At 37.3% G+C, this 16,760-nt stretch overlaps 1 protein-coding gene and 1 pseudogene across 2 annotated transcripts in view; both read left to right on the forward strand.

Annotated features, from left to right (window-relative positions):
• The window catches only part of ANAPC10 (anaphase promoting complex subunit 10), a 53,892-nt gene that overhangs the window by 654 nt on the left and 36,478 nt on the right, over positions 1 to 16,760 (forward strand). The window contains exons 1-3 of one of the 2 annotated variants that reach the window (XM_019730769.3): positions 6 to 147; positions 1,630 to 1,756; positions 8,967 to 9,057. In XM_019730769.3, coding sequence (XP_019586328.1) covers positions 1,642 to 1,756; positions 8,967 to 9,057 — 206 coding nt within the window. In that variant the 5' untranslated portion in view covers positions 6 to 147; positions 1,630 to 1,641. Of the gene's footprint in view, positions 1 to 5; positions 148 to 1,629; positions 1,757 to 8,966; positions 9,058 to 16,760 lie in introns of those variants that run through there. The other variant, XM_019730764.3, reaches the window with a different exon arrangement.
• LOC148755289 (small ribosomal subunit protein uS8 pseudogene) lies at positions 9,362 to 11,061 on the forward strand (annotated as a pseudogene).

Here is a 16,760-nt window from a genome sequence, read left to right on the forward strand (position 1 = left end):
GGGACGGTGAAAACTGACGTAATCGTGCTGCGACGCCAATTCAATGTCGTTGGGGGAGCCAGGTTGTCCAGAGAAGCTGAGTGGGAGTGGCGCGGAGCTGCAGGGCATCCTAAAGCTTTGAGCTGCGGCAAGCCGGGTCTGTTAGCTGTAAGTGCGTGAGCTTTTCCCGACGTGGAGAATGGTTCTAGCGTAAGCCGATGGTCTCTTCCCCAACCCCAACCTTTTTTACTGCTCCCAGTCTTCCCAAGGCCAGCGGGTCAGGAGGGGAGCGTTAGCCATTGCCCATGCTAGCACTTCTAGCAGAGATGTCTAGCAAGACCAACGGAGTCTGGTACAGACACTGCTCGCGGTGGCGTTTCCTCTGTGGCCTTAGCTCCTTCCAAACTGTGTGGCCAGGTACCCAGTCTTACCCGAACTCCGTGTTTTATCCACTTGGTGGCGTCCAGTACCAAGTCCTGCAGTTGAATTTTGCTCGGTGATTAGGGATGAGCCTTTTTTTTTTTTTTTTTTTTTTTTGACAATTTGACATTTTTGGACATTTGACAATGATAGGACATTCAGCTTGTAATATGGCCAGAGGTTTAATTGTCTCGTCATAGACCTTACTTAACTTGCTGGTGGCAAATACTTTAGTTTATGATTGGACCTATTCATTCTTGTATTCATTCAGCAAATTGCTAATTGAGCGTTTAAGTTTTAGGCTTTTGTGAAGTTTACATTCCAGTGACTCTACTATTATTTAGTGAGTATCCAGTGCTTGTGTGGGGATTAGGGAACAACTGACCTCTAATAGGTGTCAAGGAGATGATATACATAATTATTGGTTCAGATTTATAATAGCATGTATAACACTGTGCAGTAGCTGTAACTGCATTACGAAGCAGTTTTACATATTGTTCACTATCCAAGAAGTATTTTTTTTCACGTTTGCTTAGACTTACCAAGATTAACAAAAGATGTGAAAGCCAAAGTAAACTTTTTGTTTAGAATAGGCCAGTTATTCACTTCTAGATCTTGAAGCCATTTTTCTGACTTTATCTTCTATGGTAAAAGCATGTATAAGTGGAGCTCTTGACAACTAGTGGGGAGATGTGATTTTTCTCTGCATCGCTTAATGGATTATTTTAAATGGAGACCAATATTTACATTTCTTGGCATAAGAGTGTTTCAATCTGAGTTTTCTACGGGAAAAACTCAAAGGTCTATGTCTTCCTTTGAATTAAGAATTTTTACTCATAGAAGTATAGGACTATATAGCAGTATAGAATTATAGAGCAAATCAACCTCTGACCGGAAAAGAAATAAAGCCCAGACTTGCCAAAGTCTAGGCTAGAAAAGGAGAGGCTGAAGCTAAAGCCCTGATTCTGTGCCCTTTTGCCTATTATACTCTGCTCTTTTGCAGATCTTGTAAGTCATATTGTATTTTAGAAATTAAAAACCAAATTCCCAAGATTTTTCAATCACAGTGATTGAGTTATCTGTATTTGACAATTAGATAATTAATATCATCCAATGAATTAATATCAAGGGTATACTAGTGATCCATTTTGCTATTACATTTTTATTTTTACCTTTTGTAAAAAGATGCTCAGGTCCTGGTATAATGTGGATGTTCTTTTTTCTACGTAGACTGTTTTAAAAATGACCACACCAAACAAGACACCTCCTGGAGCAGACCCTAAGCAGTTGGAAAGGACTGGAACAGTACGGGAAATTGGGTCACAAGCTGTCTGGTCACTCTCATCATGCAAACCAGGTAAAACAAAACAAAAAAGCTGTTTATTTAAAGAACTACTTACAGGTTCCTTGTGCTCTGGAATGACTTTAATATTCTTTTTGTTTTTATGCTTTATTTTAACTCTGAAATAAATTTATTTGGGTTGTCATTTGTTATGTATTTCTTCCCAATTGCTTCACTAATATCCACTTCAATTTAACTGCATATGTCGTGAGGTCTCCTCTGTATCTTCCCCTGTCTCTGCTATGATTGAGTTATTTGGTTAGTATTTTGTTGTTGTTGTTGTTGGCTATTTCTCTAGATGGGATTAGTGGGTGGTACATTTTCTTGAATGATTACATATCCCAAAATAACTTTATTTTACTCTTGGTTGTGATAGAATTCTTGAGTGTCAGTCCTTTTTCTCTCGAAAGTTCGTGGATTCCATTTCACCATTTCCTTTTTTATCATGTTGCAAATAAGAAGGCCTATGCCTGTATCTCTTTTTCTAAGTAACTTGTTCTTTCTCTCTGCAAGCATTTAAGCTTTTTCTGTTTATTCGTAGGATTCAAGACTTTTGCTAGGTTATGCCAGCATACATACGTATCTTTTCTCATCTGTCTAACCTATAATTTTATGGGCATTTTCAATCTATAGACTCAAGTTCAGAGAAAGACTTTTAGCTTTAGGAACTTTGATTATGATGTTACTGGTTTAGTAGTTGCTTTTCCTTCAGAAACTTGTATTGTTTACACATGAAGACTCCTATAGCCATCTTCCCAATCAGGCCTCTTCTATTTACCCTTCCAATTCCTTTCTCTCTCCTTTCATCAGTAATTTATTGAGGTATAATTTACTTACAATAAAACTCACCCTGTTTAGGCTTATAGTTCTATGAATTTTAACAAACACACAGTCATGTAAGCACCATCAAAATCAAATACAGAATATTTCCATCATCCAAAGAAATTCCCTCATACCCCTTTGTAGTTAATCTTCTGTCCCCTGTTCCCCAAACCCCTGACAACCTCTGATCTGTTTTGTGTCCCTTTGGTTTTGCCTTTCCCAGAAGGACATATAAATGTAATCATACTGTATGTAGCTTTTTGGATCTGGCTTCTTTCACTTAGCATAATGATTTCTGCTAAGTGAAGAGGCTCTCTGTGATTTTTCCATGTATCAGTATTTTATTCCTTTTTATTATTGGTTGCTATTCCACTGTATGGATCTACCACAGCTTATTTATCTGTTCCCCAGGTAATGGACAGTTAAGTTTGTGGTAGCCAGCTTCCAAAATGCTCTTGGTCTCCTGGTATTCATTCCTTTCTGTTGACCCCTCCCACATTGTGTCCAGGTTGGTCTCTGGAGCGGTAGAATATGGCAGAAGTGATGGGATGTGACTTTTGAAACTAGATCGTAGAAGACATTCTGGCTCTGCCTCACTCTCATTTGGATGACTTACTGTGGGGGAAGCTAGCTGCCATTCTGTGAGGAAATTAGTGTCCCCGTGTGGAGGTTGGTATGGCAAGAAACCATGGCCTTCTGACAATAGATAATGAGGAACTGAAGCCTTTTGTCAAGAGCCAGATGAGTAAGCCATCTTAGAACAGATCCTCCAGGGCCAGTCAAGCTTCCAGATAATTGTTTCAGATAACCGTACTTCAATGAGAGTCCCTGAGCCAAACTGCCCAAACAAGCTGTTCCCAAATTCCTATCCCATAGAAATTGTGAAATAATATATGTTTAGTATTTTAAACATGTACCTGCTAAGCTTTGAGGTAACTTGTTATGCAGCAATAGTTAGATAAGGTTGCTTCCAGTATTTGGTGATTATGGATAAAGCTGCTGTAAACATTCAGGTACAAGTTTTTGTGTGGACGTATGGTTTTGTTTTTTGGGCATAAATACTTAGGAGTGGAATTGCTGGGTTCTATTGTTTGTATTTCTCCTTTTCAATCTATACTCGTTATTTCCTTGTTTTTCTTCCTGTATTAGCTACTACTTCCAATATGATGATGCATAGGAGTGGTGAGAAGGGGCATCCTTGTCTGATTCTTGAGCTAGTGGGAAAGCTTCTAGTTTCTCACTATTAAGTATGATGTTAGCTGTTGTGTTTTGTAGATATGTAAAGTTGAGGAAGTTCCCCTCTATTTTTAGCTTGCTGATAGATTTTCTCTGAATGGGTGTTGGATTTTGTCAAATGCTTTCTCTACGTCTATTGATAGGATCATATGACTTTTCTCCTTTAGCCTGTCGGTGTGATGGATTACAGTAATTGATTTTAGAATGTTGAACCAGCTTTACATACCTGGAATAAGTCCCACTTGATTGTGGCATATAATTGTTTTTACTAATACTCTGTTTGCTATATTTTCTTGAGGATTTTTGCATCTATGTTCATGAGAGATACTGTTCTTTAATTCTCCTTTCTCCTAAGTCTTTGTCTGGTTTCGGTATTCCAGTAATGCTGACCTCATAAAATCAATTAGGAAGTATTCCCTCTGCTTCTACTTTCTGCAAGAGATTGTAGAGAATTGGTATAATTTCTTCCTTAAATGTTTGGTAGAAATCACAAGTGAAACTGTCTAGGCCTGGTGATTTCTTTTCAAAAGTTATTAATTTTGTATTCAATTTCTATAAGAGATTCAGATTATCTATTTCTCCTTGTGTGCGTTTTGAAAGAGTGTCTTTCAAGGAATTGGTCCATTTTTATGTTGTCAAACTTGTGCACATAATACTTCTTTATTACCTTTTTTTATTACCTATGGGATCAGTAATGATGGCCTCTCTTTTGTTTCTGATGTTAGTAATTTGTATTTTCTTTCTTTTCTCTTGGTTAGGCCAGTTAGAGGTTTATTGATTTTTATTGACCTTTTCAAAGAACGCGCTTGTGGGTTCAGTGGTTTTTCTCTATTAATTTCCTGTTTTCAGTTACATTGATTTCTGCTCTGATTTGTATTATTTCTTCTCCTTATTTTGGATTTAATTTGCTCTTTCTTACGTAGTTTCCTAAGTTGAAAGTTTAGATTATTGATTTTAGATCTCTCTTCATTTATGTATATATTCCATGCTGTGAATTTCTCCCTAAGCACTGCTTTCACTGCATTCTACAATTCTGATAATTTGTATTTTCATTCATTCTCAAATATTTTGAAGTTTCTCTTGATATTTCTTCTGTGATTCATATGTTGTTTAATCTCCAAATATTTGGGGTTTTTTCAGTTGTCATTCTGTTACTGATTTCTAATTTAATTATTTGTGGTCTGAGAGCATACTTTGTGTGATTTCTCATCTTTTAAAAATTTTTATGTGTATTTTATAGCTCACAATGTGGTCCATCTTGGTGAATGTTACACATGAGCTTGAGAAGAACTGTGTATTCTTGAGATGCTTGGATATTCTGCTGTCATTGGATGAAGTGATCTATAAATGTCAATTTGATCCAGCTGATTGATGGTGCTATTCAGTTCCACCACATCCTTACTGATTTTCTGCCTAATAGATAAAGGCTGAGATTCAGAAGCTAAAATTCCTTTAGTGTCCTGGTTTTTAGTTCCCCTGTTATCTTTGGATTTCTCGAGAGACTCTAATGGAGTCTGAGCTTGCAGTTCTTTGACTTGTGACTTCCTGATATTATATAGGACCCCTGCTGATATATGGTGGTAGGTTGGGAACAAAAGTGTTCTATAATCCTGTGACTAGATCTCTGTCTTTTAGTGGGACTATATTCATGAGTGTGACCCTCACAAGTGCTTCTCGCCTTTTCTTCTCCTTAGGTGAGACAGGAAGGCTAGAGGAGGCTGGAATTAGGCATATTCCCTCTCCATGTTAGTTAGGCTGTGGTAAAACCCATGTTGATTAGGCTCTGCTAAAACAGTGTTCCTTGAAGTCAGGCCTTTATTAAGGAAAATAGAATGTTATGGGTGTGTTCTACAAGGTTCACTTTCCCCCTCCTTCTGCAGGGAGCACTGGAATTTATTTTCTTTATGTCCCATAGTTTTTAGGTGCTCTTTTTTTTCCTCCCCCTACTCTTTTTTTCCCCCCTCTGTGTTTTGCTTTGGATATTTTTTTTTTATTGGCCTACCTTCAAGTCTACTGCTTCTTTCTTTGGCTTTACTGAGTCTACTGAGGACTCTGTATTCTAAGGGATCTTTCATCTCTGATATGGTGGCTTTTTTTTTTTTTTAATAGCTTTTTCATTTGACTTTTAAAGGAGTTTTCATCTCTGTTGAAATTCCCTGTCTGTTCCTGCTTTTCATGTATTAATACCTTTTCCCTTAAATTATTTTGCATATTAATCATCATTATCTAAAGTACTTGTCTGATATGTCCAACATCTGGGTCATATCCAAGTGTATTTCTATTGATTGCTTTGTCTTTTGATAATATTTGTTTTTCTTGTTTGTGTGTCATAATTTTTTATTGACTGCTAAACGTCACAGGTAGACTAGTAGATACTGTGAGAAATGGTACTTGTACTTTGAAATGGATACCTCTTTTCTACTGCCAGTCCTTGATAGTGGGGGGTTGAGTTAGTTAGGAACTGAGCTGGGTGTGGTTTTTTGTTGTGGTGGTGGTGGTGGTTGTTTTGTTCTGTTTTGCTATGGTTACGTTCAGTACCTCACAGGCTTCCTCTAAAAATTCAAATTCCTCCAAAGTCCTTATGGAGGGAGCTGTTGTCCCAGAGGAGTTTTCTGAAGTGTTCCTCCTTCACTCTCCTCTTTCACCTGCATCTATATATACTGTGCTTCAGAGGGTGTCTTTCTACGGTCTTGCTCTGCCTCCAGCAGTAGAATGCTAGGCCTTGTTACTCACTTGTGGGGATGAGAGGCAGGGCTTGTTGTCTGTTTTCCTGGTCCAGCTTCAATCTTAGCCGCCCTTCTGTGCCTGGCCTCCAGGGTGGGGCTTTCTCAGCATTTTGGGCCCTCCTACCTTGATAGCCAACCTCTGCCTGTATCTGTGGCTGGTCTTTTGTGGGAAAGAGTTTTCTGCCCCACTCCTGAGGAAGGACTGTTTTCCTGCTTCTCCCCCAGGTGTAGAGGTTTTTTTCTTTTACTCTTCTCCCAGCGAGGATAGGTCTGTATCTGGGTCCTGGAGTCAATAGGTTTGTTTGATGCCCCTCTCCCAGCAGCTTAAGGCCTTTGTTCCGTAGGAGAGAAGGGTTTGGGAAGGAGGGTAGTACTTTTGCTTTTCCTGTAGTGGTGGTCATGCAAGTACCACTGACATAGGCTTTCCAGTCTCCTGCTCTCCCCCATGTCTTTCTGGGTGTACAGAGAGGGCCTTGGAAGAGTCTGAGAGTCAATGTGAGTTCACCTTGTGTTGGCAATGTCCTTGGCTGCTGTACTTTTATGTTAGCCCACGCTCGGCCTTTAGTAGTTTGTTAAAGTTCTACCAGATTTATTCTTAGGTGTTTGGTCAGTGTTCCTTCCTCCCTTGCTTTACCACACTTGGGACGGTCTGTACGTCCTTTTTCTCCTGAGCCTGGGAGCTGCCCCTTCTTGAATTCCGGGCTGTTTGGTTGGTGTGTGGTTTCAAGCTCTCGAGTTTTCAAGAAAAACTATGAGCTTGTTGCTTATCTAGCTTATCTAGCCTTTTCTTGTTGTTTGAATAAGGCTGATGCTTTTTTCCAGCTTCCTGTATCCTAGACTGCTTCAGAAGTTTCTAATATGCTTTATAGCATCAAATATTCCTGAATTTGCTCAACTCTAGCAATTTTCCATTGCTTGACCTAGTAGTATAATTCTACTGCTGCCCTACTGTGTCAGTAATGGGGTATAAATCAGTGCGAGTTCATGTCCTTTGATGCTATGGCACTTGCAGAGGGCAGCACATAGAAGTCACTGGTTCTCTGAAGATGCCCCAGTGCTCTGACATCGCCTAGGCACAGAAGAGAACAGTAGTTGCCACCACCAGAAGGGTGGTAGGATCACTTAAAAAATGTGTTGGGTATGAAAGTCATGACATTGTAAGTGCAGTGTCATACACTGTACTGCATGTGACTTCTAGCTTTGGACCCATCAGTGAAGTATCACTATATGATTATCATTTTACACATTAAGAATGACTGACTACTCTTTATTAATGAGAAACAACATGAGAAAGTTAATTGTATAACCTTTACTTTGCTTCTCTATGGTCAGGTATTTTTCAGGTCAAGTCAGCAGACAATTGCTAAGTCTGTAACACTGTTGGAGTGTAAAAGATAAAAAAGACACAGTCCTTGCTGTCAAGGAGTTTGTGATCTAGTGGAGGAATTATAGCTTTAAACTAGTCATTATTATGCAATGTAATAATGTATAACTTCTGTTTAATACTTAATAAATGAAAGGTCCTGTTCTAAGTACTTTACTGTTTAAAAAACAATTATCTCAATAAAGTCTCCAAAAATCATATGAAGTATGCCCTCTGATGTATTTTTATCATTTTCTAAGTGAGGATACTGTAGTATAGAAATACTAAGTGATTTGGCGAAGATCACATAAAAAGTGGGAATGCTGGAATCAGGCAGCAGGCCCCACCATGGCATACTGCTTTCCACTAAGTATCGGCTCGGTGCAGCAGTGGCCCAAGGGAAAAGTGATTGGTGCTGCTTGAAAGGATCAGGGAAGTCGTCTTGGAGATGATGCTTATTCTGCGTGATGGAGCAAGAATAGGATTTCACTGAGTAAGGACATAAACGCAAGAGGAACTTTTGTGTTTTAAGTTTACTTTGTCTTGTCCTGTGTGAATTCTTTATGGTACTTTACACAGTATATGCAAAAATGTACAGCTTAGACAAAATGTGGCTCATTGAAAGAATTGGAAGTCATCAGTAAGTTGGGAACAGAGGGAAGTGGCCCAGGTAGAGCTGGCTAGTTAGGGAGAGGCCTGACCATAGAAGCTGTGTTCAACAGTTCATACTTGATTGTAGGGATAGTATGAGGCATTGAAAAATTGTAAGTGTCAAACAGTCAGTGTTTATTCACATTTCAGAAGTGAATATAAATATATACACAGTATATTTAGATGTTCTTTAAAAATTAAAGCCAACAACCAAGAAAACTTGGTCCTAATATAAGCATTTGTGTGTGCAAGTGGTATTGCTTTTAAGACTTGAGGTCTGTTTTAGAGGATAGAAGAATTCTGATTCATTTTAATTTCATCCTATTTACCAACCTTTCTGGACAAATATATATATGCTAATACTACATTTTGAACATATAGTTCTTTCTTGATTGTGAGAACTGATTGTCCCTTGTGGTGTTTTTAGGATTTGGAGTGGATCAGTTACGAGACGACAACCTAGAAACTTACTGGCAGTCAGATGGCTCCCAGCCCCATCTAGTGAACATCCAATTCAGGTAATACATTTTTGAGTTTTTCAATTTGTGTATGCTATAAGTGGACAAAGAAATCTATTTTGCTTACATAAAGTTTAAGAACATAGAAATTATGGTGAAGTGCACTTAACTCCGCTTTTGGTAAGTCTCAGAGATTATTTTTCTGCTTACTTAGAGATTGTTTTCAGTTTACTCTGTCTTATCCTTTCTGAATTCTTTATGGTGCCTTACACAGTCCTTTTATATAGATAATTCTCAAATATACATTTTCATATAGCTTATTTCAGAAAAATATGCTTTGCGTATAACCCAATACAATGACTTAATGCATTGCAGTGAGTACACCTGGAGAGAAGATTGTACATTCTTTAGCTATAGAATATTCATATAACTTCACAAATTTGTATTTCTTTTTTTTTTTTTTTCATTACTTTATTTATTTATTAAAATTTATTGGGGTGACAATTGTTTAGTAAAATTACATAGATTTCAGGTGTACAATTCTGTATTACATCATCTATAAATCCCATTGTGTGTTCACCACCCAGAGTCAGTTCTCCTTCCATCACCATATATTTTCAAATTTGTATTTCCATTTGGGGAAAAAAACTGATTTTAACTTAGAACTTCTAAGGACATTTTCAGTTTTGAAATGCTTACTTTGGGGCGGGGGGTAAAGGAAAATAGCCATATGTTTATTAGTTGCTTTCAATTTTATTAACATAGATGGAAACCAGTTAACTTGGTTATCTTTTCCCATTTCTGCCATTCGTTTAATATTCTGTAGCATTGTATCTTTAGTTTGTTTTTATCTTTCTAGGTTACAGATGAGCAAATTTCTTATGAAAAAGCCAGATAATAAATATGTTAGGCCTTGCGGGCTATCAGGTCTCTGTTAGAACTACTCAGTTACCCCATTATAGCATGAAAGCAGCCATAGGCAATGCCTCGTGACTGAATTTAACTGTTCTAGTTCCACTTTATCTTTCAAGAGTAGGTGGTGGGCAGGGTTCAGCCATTGGCCTGTAGCATGCCAGCTCCTGGCGTAGGGTATTAAATGTATACACTAGAAATAAAAACAGCAACTAATATTTTTTTTAAAGACTTAAAATACCAGGTACTTTGCTAAATGCCTTACCCATTCATTTCATTTAACCTATAGCTATTTTTAGTCCTTATATTGTAGTCTCGGAAGTAGAGACTTAGATAAATTAGGTTACTTACCCAAGGTCAGACAGCAAATGAGTGGCAGAATTGCAATTTGAACACAAGTACTCTGAACTGAGAGCCTGTGCTTTTAACCATTGTACTGTATAGCATAGGGTAAATCGCTTTTCTGTGACAACAAAGGATATTGTTTATAAGTTGTATAATTTAATTGTATTGTATTAGAATGGCAGGGTTTTTTCAGCAAATACAGTTTTATACAGAAGTCCAATGTATTGAACAAAAAATAATGAAAATAACTTATTGAAATAGTGAAGAACAGAAGAATGTTAAATATATCGAAAAGGTCTACTAGCTTGCTGTGTTATTGAAGCTAAAGGCTGATAGTTTAACAGTGGAGATAAAAAAATTTTTTTCAAACAAAAAGAGAAAAGGTCAGGCCCTTCACACCATTTTTCCCTGCTGCCCTCATGGTGCGCAGATGTCCTGGCCGATACTCTCAAGCGCATGGACAATGCCAAGGAGAGAAGCAAATGCCAGGTTCTTACTCGGCTCCAACGTCATCGTCCAGTCGCTAGTTGTGTTGATGAAGCGTGGTTACATTGGCGAGTTTGAAATCATTGGTGATCACAGAGCTGGGAAAGAATTGTTGTGAACCTCACGGGCAGGTTAAAAAAGTGTGGAGTGATCAGCCCCGGATTTGATGTGCAGCTCAAAGATCTAGAAAAACGGCAGAACAACCTCCTCTGGTCCCATCAGTTTGGTTTTGTTATACTGACAACCTCAGTGGGCATCATGCACCATGAAGAAGCAAGACGAAAACACACAGGACGGCAAATCCTGGGATTCTTTTTCTAGGGATGTAATACATATGCGCAAATAAAATGCCTCTGGACAACAACAAAAAAAGTATTTACTGGAATCTAGTTGAATGAAAACATTGATAGCCATAAATGCCAATGTTATTTAAAATACTTTGAACAAAAAGTACCAATACATGTATGGCCGTAAATTGCTTAAACCAAATCATACAAATTAATTTCCCCTCCTCTGCAAATTGCAGACTGTCCATAACTTTTATACCTTATAATTTTGTAAAGTTTTAGGTTTTTAAAATATATTAGTTAACAGATGAACCTCTTGCATGATTGCACTGCAATTTCAGCACTTACACTTCTTTGTTAAAATGCACATGTGCAATTATTGAATAGTTTATTACATTTCTCCCTTATTTTTAAGAAGTAGAGCAAATGGAAAAAATCAAAGTGCTGATGCCATTTAAAAAATAATAGATACTAAGCTTAACAACTTAAGACAATCGCGACTGTGTTAGAAATCATTAACCTCAACCAGAAATTCATTGGACTTTATGAGTCAACTTCACATTGAATGTGGGGAAAAAAAACAACAACAAAGGAAATGTTAGAAATTTATTGTCAAAGATTATGACTAAAATATTGTGGTGTAATTTAGGATTGGGTAATTGAGATTTTTTAGCTCTTAGGAACCAACTTTCACACCTCCATTATGTAGCCCCAACATTCAACTTTCTTCATTTGATTTTCTATGTGTTTTCATGAATACGTTATGAACTAAAGGAAGGAATTTGTGTATTGAAAAGAAATTATATTATGAGTAAGCTTGAAAGAAGTTCAGTTTGGACTTTATATTTTTTAAGAGGAAACGAAATATTTAACTCCTTAGGTTATTCTCGCCTTCACAGGGAAAATAAGCAACTTAATTATTATGGCAGTTTCTCAGTTAGTTGAACGTTTAGATTTTAGAAATAATCAGTATGTATTAATGATGTATCAGGGTGAACTTGTAGTGCACAATTACAAAATCGAATTTACTTTTAGATGTTATTGCTCCTTTAAATCAGAGGCAAGTTCCTTCTTGCCCTGGGTGAGAACTCGATAAAGAACAGGTATCACATTTTTGGGTAATATATACAGTTCTCTGTTCATTTCAAATAGCAAAGGATAGGTTAGAAATGAAAACATTCAATCCTAGCTACCGTAGTAGTCCTAGATAATAGTGAAATATTTGCACGTATATATTACATCCCTGGAAAAAGACTGCCAGGATTTTTCCTCCTGTGTGTTTTCGTCTTGCTTCTTCATGGTCCATGATATCCGCTGAGGTTGTCAGACTTAGAAAGTCTCTTTCTCTCCCTAAGCTTGAGTCTGTTGCAAGTGGAACAAGAGAAGTGTGGCTTACTTCTCTTTTCCTACCTTGCTTCTATTTGTCTTCTCCCATATTCTTAACTGTTCCTGAACTCTCCAGGCCTGTTAGTATGGGAGTGGAGGAGGAAAATGCAGAATTGCGATTCTATCTTGGTTATCTAGCATGGGTGCTCTCTGTACTTGGGTGTGTGTTGAAAGCTAACTGTAGCTTATGGATGCTTTTGTGGTGGAGAGAATCTACTTTCACAATTACTTAATGCCCTGGGTGATTCACCTGCAATTCTTTTGGTGAGGATGTATTCGTCATTTACTCCTCCCTCAAATCCGAGGCCTTTGGTGATACCTCCAGCTTCCTGCGGAGGATTGTTGCCCCTTCCTAGCCAGAAACTGATATACCCTTCAGGTTATCAGGTTGATTAAGGAAGTTCCCTTCTCTTCCTACTGTGCTTAGACTCTTTTTTAATGACTAGGTGTTGGATTTTCTGAAATGCCATTTCTGCATCTACATATATAATCACATGGTTTTTCTTCTTTAGTCTGTTGAGATGGTGAATTTCATTGATTTTTTTAAATTGTAAAATATACATAACTTTTAAAACTTTGAAGTACACAGTTCAGTGGAATTAAATACATTCACATTGTTATACAACCATCACCATTATCCATGTCCAGAACTTTTTATCATCCTAAACTGAAACTCTGTAGCCATTAAACAATAGCTCTCTATGCCCTCCTTTCCCCAGCCCCTTATTGTCACTGTTCTACTTTTGTGTCTCTATGTATTTGACTCTTCTAAGTATCTTATATAAGTAGAATCATACAATATTTGTCCTTTTGGGTCTAGCTTAACTTAGCATAATGTTTTCAAGTCCATCCACGTTGTAGCATGTATCAGAGTTTCATTCCTTTTTAAGTCTGACTAATAATTCCATTGTGTGTATGTACCACATTTTGTTTATTCATTCATCTGTCGATGGACCTGTGGTTTGTTTCTACCCTATGGCTATTGTGAATAATGCCACTGTGAACATGGGTGTACAAATATCTATTTTGAGTCCTGGCTTTCAGTTCTTTTGTGTATACACCCAGAAGTGGAATTGCTGGACCAAATGGTAATGCTATGTTTTTTAAGGTACTGCCATACTGTTGTCCATAGCAGCTACCATTTTACATCCCCACCAGCAATATGAAAGATGTCCAATTTATCCAGATCTATGCCAATACTTATTTTCTGGTATTTTTTTGTGTTTTGTGTTTGTTTTTTTTTTATAATAGCCATCCTAAGGGGTGTGAAGTGGTATGTCATGCATGGTTTTGGTTTGTTTCTCTAGTGACTAGTTATATTGAGCCTCTTTTCATGTGCTTATTGGCCATTTGATACCTTTTCGAAGAAATGGCTATTCAAGTCCTTTGCCCATTTTTGAATTGGGATTTTTGTTTTCTTGTTGAGTTTTAGGAGTTCTTTATATATTCTGGATATTAATCCCTTATCAGATGTGATTTGCAAGTGTTTTCTCCCCCTCTGTGGGTTACCTTTTTACAAAAGTTTTTAATTTCGATGAAGTCCAATTTGCCTATTTTTTATATTGCTTGTGCCTTTGGTGTCGTATTTCAAATGGATTGGTTATAACTGTTCTATTTTATTGTTAGTTATTAATCTTTTACTGTATCTAATTCATAAATTAAACTTTATTGTAGCAATGAGACTCCAATTACATACAAGTATTATTCTGCTTTATACTGTCTCATAGGCTACTGATATTTTATTCATTTGAATGAGGGGTGAGAGCTTTTTCTTTTCTATACTTCATTTGGGAGAGTTTCTGTAGCTATATCATTACATTCACTGTCTTCTGCATTGTTTAAACTGCTGTTAATCGAATCCAATGAATTTCTTCAGATTTTTGTTTTATGTCCAGAAATTCCATGATTTTTTAATATCTTTCATCTCTCTCCATTTTAATCTTTTCTTTTAATTCTTTGAACATATTTATTACAGACTATATTTTCCAGTTTGCTCACGGCATTATTTCCTATCATACACGCTCTTCTACAGCTTTGCTACTTCCTGATCAAGAGATGGCATCTCTGTCTCCCTTCTTGAAACTGATCAGGCCTTGTGGATTTCTTACTTAATAGAGTGTGGATGTTGTGGTACTGTTATTTCTAAGGCTGGTTCATAAAAGGCAATACAACTTCTGCCTTGTTCTCTTTCTTTTATGTCATTCTCTCCCTTGATAGCCATGTATAATGCTGTGAGAAAACCCACATGAAATGGAGAAGCCCATAAAGAAATGAACCCAAGCCCACGGCCTCAGCTAAGCTCCCAGCTGACAACCAGCACCAACTTGCCAGCATATTAATGAGGTGTCTTGGAAGTACATCCTTCTGATCTCAAGGCAAGTTGCCACACCTGACGCTGTGTAGAGCTTTCCCTTCTGAGCCCTGCCCAAATTCCAGATTCATAAACAAAATAATGACTATTTTTTAAAGCCACAAAGTTTTGAGGTGGTTTGTTGTACACCTATAGGTAGATATTTATATTTTTTATTTTTAAGTCCTTTAATCTCTGTCTTTTCCATATCTGTCTTTATTGACTGATTTTTTTCCCCTCATTATGAATCACATTTTTATTTTTCTGATTCTTTGTAGTACATTTTGATTGGATGCTGGATATAGTAAATTTTACCTTGTTGAGTACTCAGTTTTTTTGTTTTTGTTTTTTAAAGATTAGACTTTGTTCTGGCAGGCAGTTAAGTTAGTTAAGATAGTTAAGGATCAATTTGATCTTTCTGAGGCTTGACTTTAAGCCTCTTTACAGTGGATCTAGAGTACCCTTTGCTCTAGCATGGGGGTCAGCAAACTTCTTGTAATAGGATAGATAGTAAATATTTTAGGCCTTGCAAACCGTATTTTACACTGTTACAACTGCTCAACTTTGCCATTGTTGTGCAAAAGCAGCTGGGAACAGTGTGTAAGTGAATGGATGTTGCTTTGTTTCAATAAAACTTTATAAAAATAAGTGCCAGGTCACATGTGGCCTGTGAGCTGTGCTTTGCTGATCCCTGCTCTGGGACACCAGTTCTCCAACTTTTTTGTTTCAGTGCTGAAGTCCTCAAAGCGCTCTTGTTTCTTTTTTATGTCTATCAGTGTTTACCAGATTAGAAGTTATAGCTGAGGAATTTTAAAGTATTTATTTATTCATCTAATAATATTAAATAATAATTAACCTATTACATATTAACATAAATAACATTTTTTTTAATGAAAAATAACTGTCTCTTCCAAAACCAACAAAAAGTAGTGAGAAGAGTGTTATTGTTTTACTCTTTTGTGTATCTCCTTAGTGTTTCGTTTAAGAGAAGAAAGCTGAGTCTCATACATGCTTCTTCGTTAAATCTTTTACAACATCCCACCTCAGATAGCATCTGGAAAACTCCACTGTATATTCATAAGAGTGATTCTGCAAAAGGCAAATCACATCTTAGTATTACTAGGAAAATAGCTGTGACCTCATTGATTCCCCTGAAAAGGTCTTGAGGTCCCCCAGGTTCCCAGACCACTCTTTAAGGTGACTTCTCTAGGGCAAGGCTAGCCTCATGGTTTGCTAAGACTTGATCCTTCTGGGATCTCCAGTGAATGTCCGAAATATTTGAAGAGGCATTTGGACTCAATACTACGGTTGTTGGGAACTCTAATGATTCCCTGCGCTGTGTGACCTCTGGGAATAGTTTGTCTTACCGCTGCCCAGGAATTGTTCTTTCTTCAGCAGTTGCTGTTCTTTGCGTGTTTTTGTTCAGTGTCACCCTTTGGATGTGCAGATTGGTATTCATCCAAAGCCTCCAGGGGACTCCATGCCAATTTCTGTTTTGGTTTTTTCTCAGTGTAGCTCCTTCCTCAACTCTGTGAGACTGCTAGGTTCTGCTGGGTTTCCATAGGGCTCACTGCATTCGTTTCCTTTCCCTCAGGACTCAGTCCTGTACTGCCTGTTGTTCAGTGTCGGCAGACAGTTTTTCGTACAGGTTGTCTGTTTATTCTAGTTGTATAGGGTGGGAGCGTAAGTGTCCTGTAACAGTTATTCTTCATGGAGAGACATCCATGGCTTTTTATTTGTTTATTTTTAACCATTATCTGCTGCTTTGCATTAAGGTCTTGTATGTTCTATTAAAACAAGGTCTTTGTTGTCTTAGTCTTCAGTGAAAACTTTCACTTTAGCATCCTATTAGCATTGATTAGAAACAAACTTTTATACAAAGAGGGTATTTTCCACCTTGTACCAGGAACAAAGAAGAATAATCATTTATATACATATATACAAAGAAGAATGTAATCATATATATGTGTGTGTGTATATATATTGGTTGCATGTAT

Source organism: Rhinolophus sinicus, chromosome 15 (assembly GCF_057876585.1).
Source record: "Rhinolophus sinicus isolate RSI-liver-muscle chromosome 15, RSI-T2T, whole genome shotgun sequence".
Taxonomy (NCBI): domain Eukaryota; kingdom Metazoa; phylum Chordata; class Mammalia; order Chiroptera; family Rhinolophidae; genus Rhinolophus; species Rhinolophus sinicus.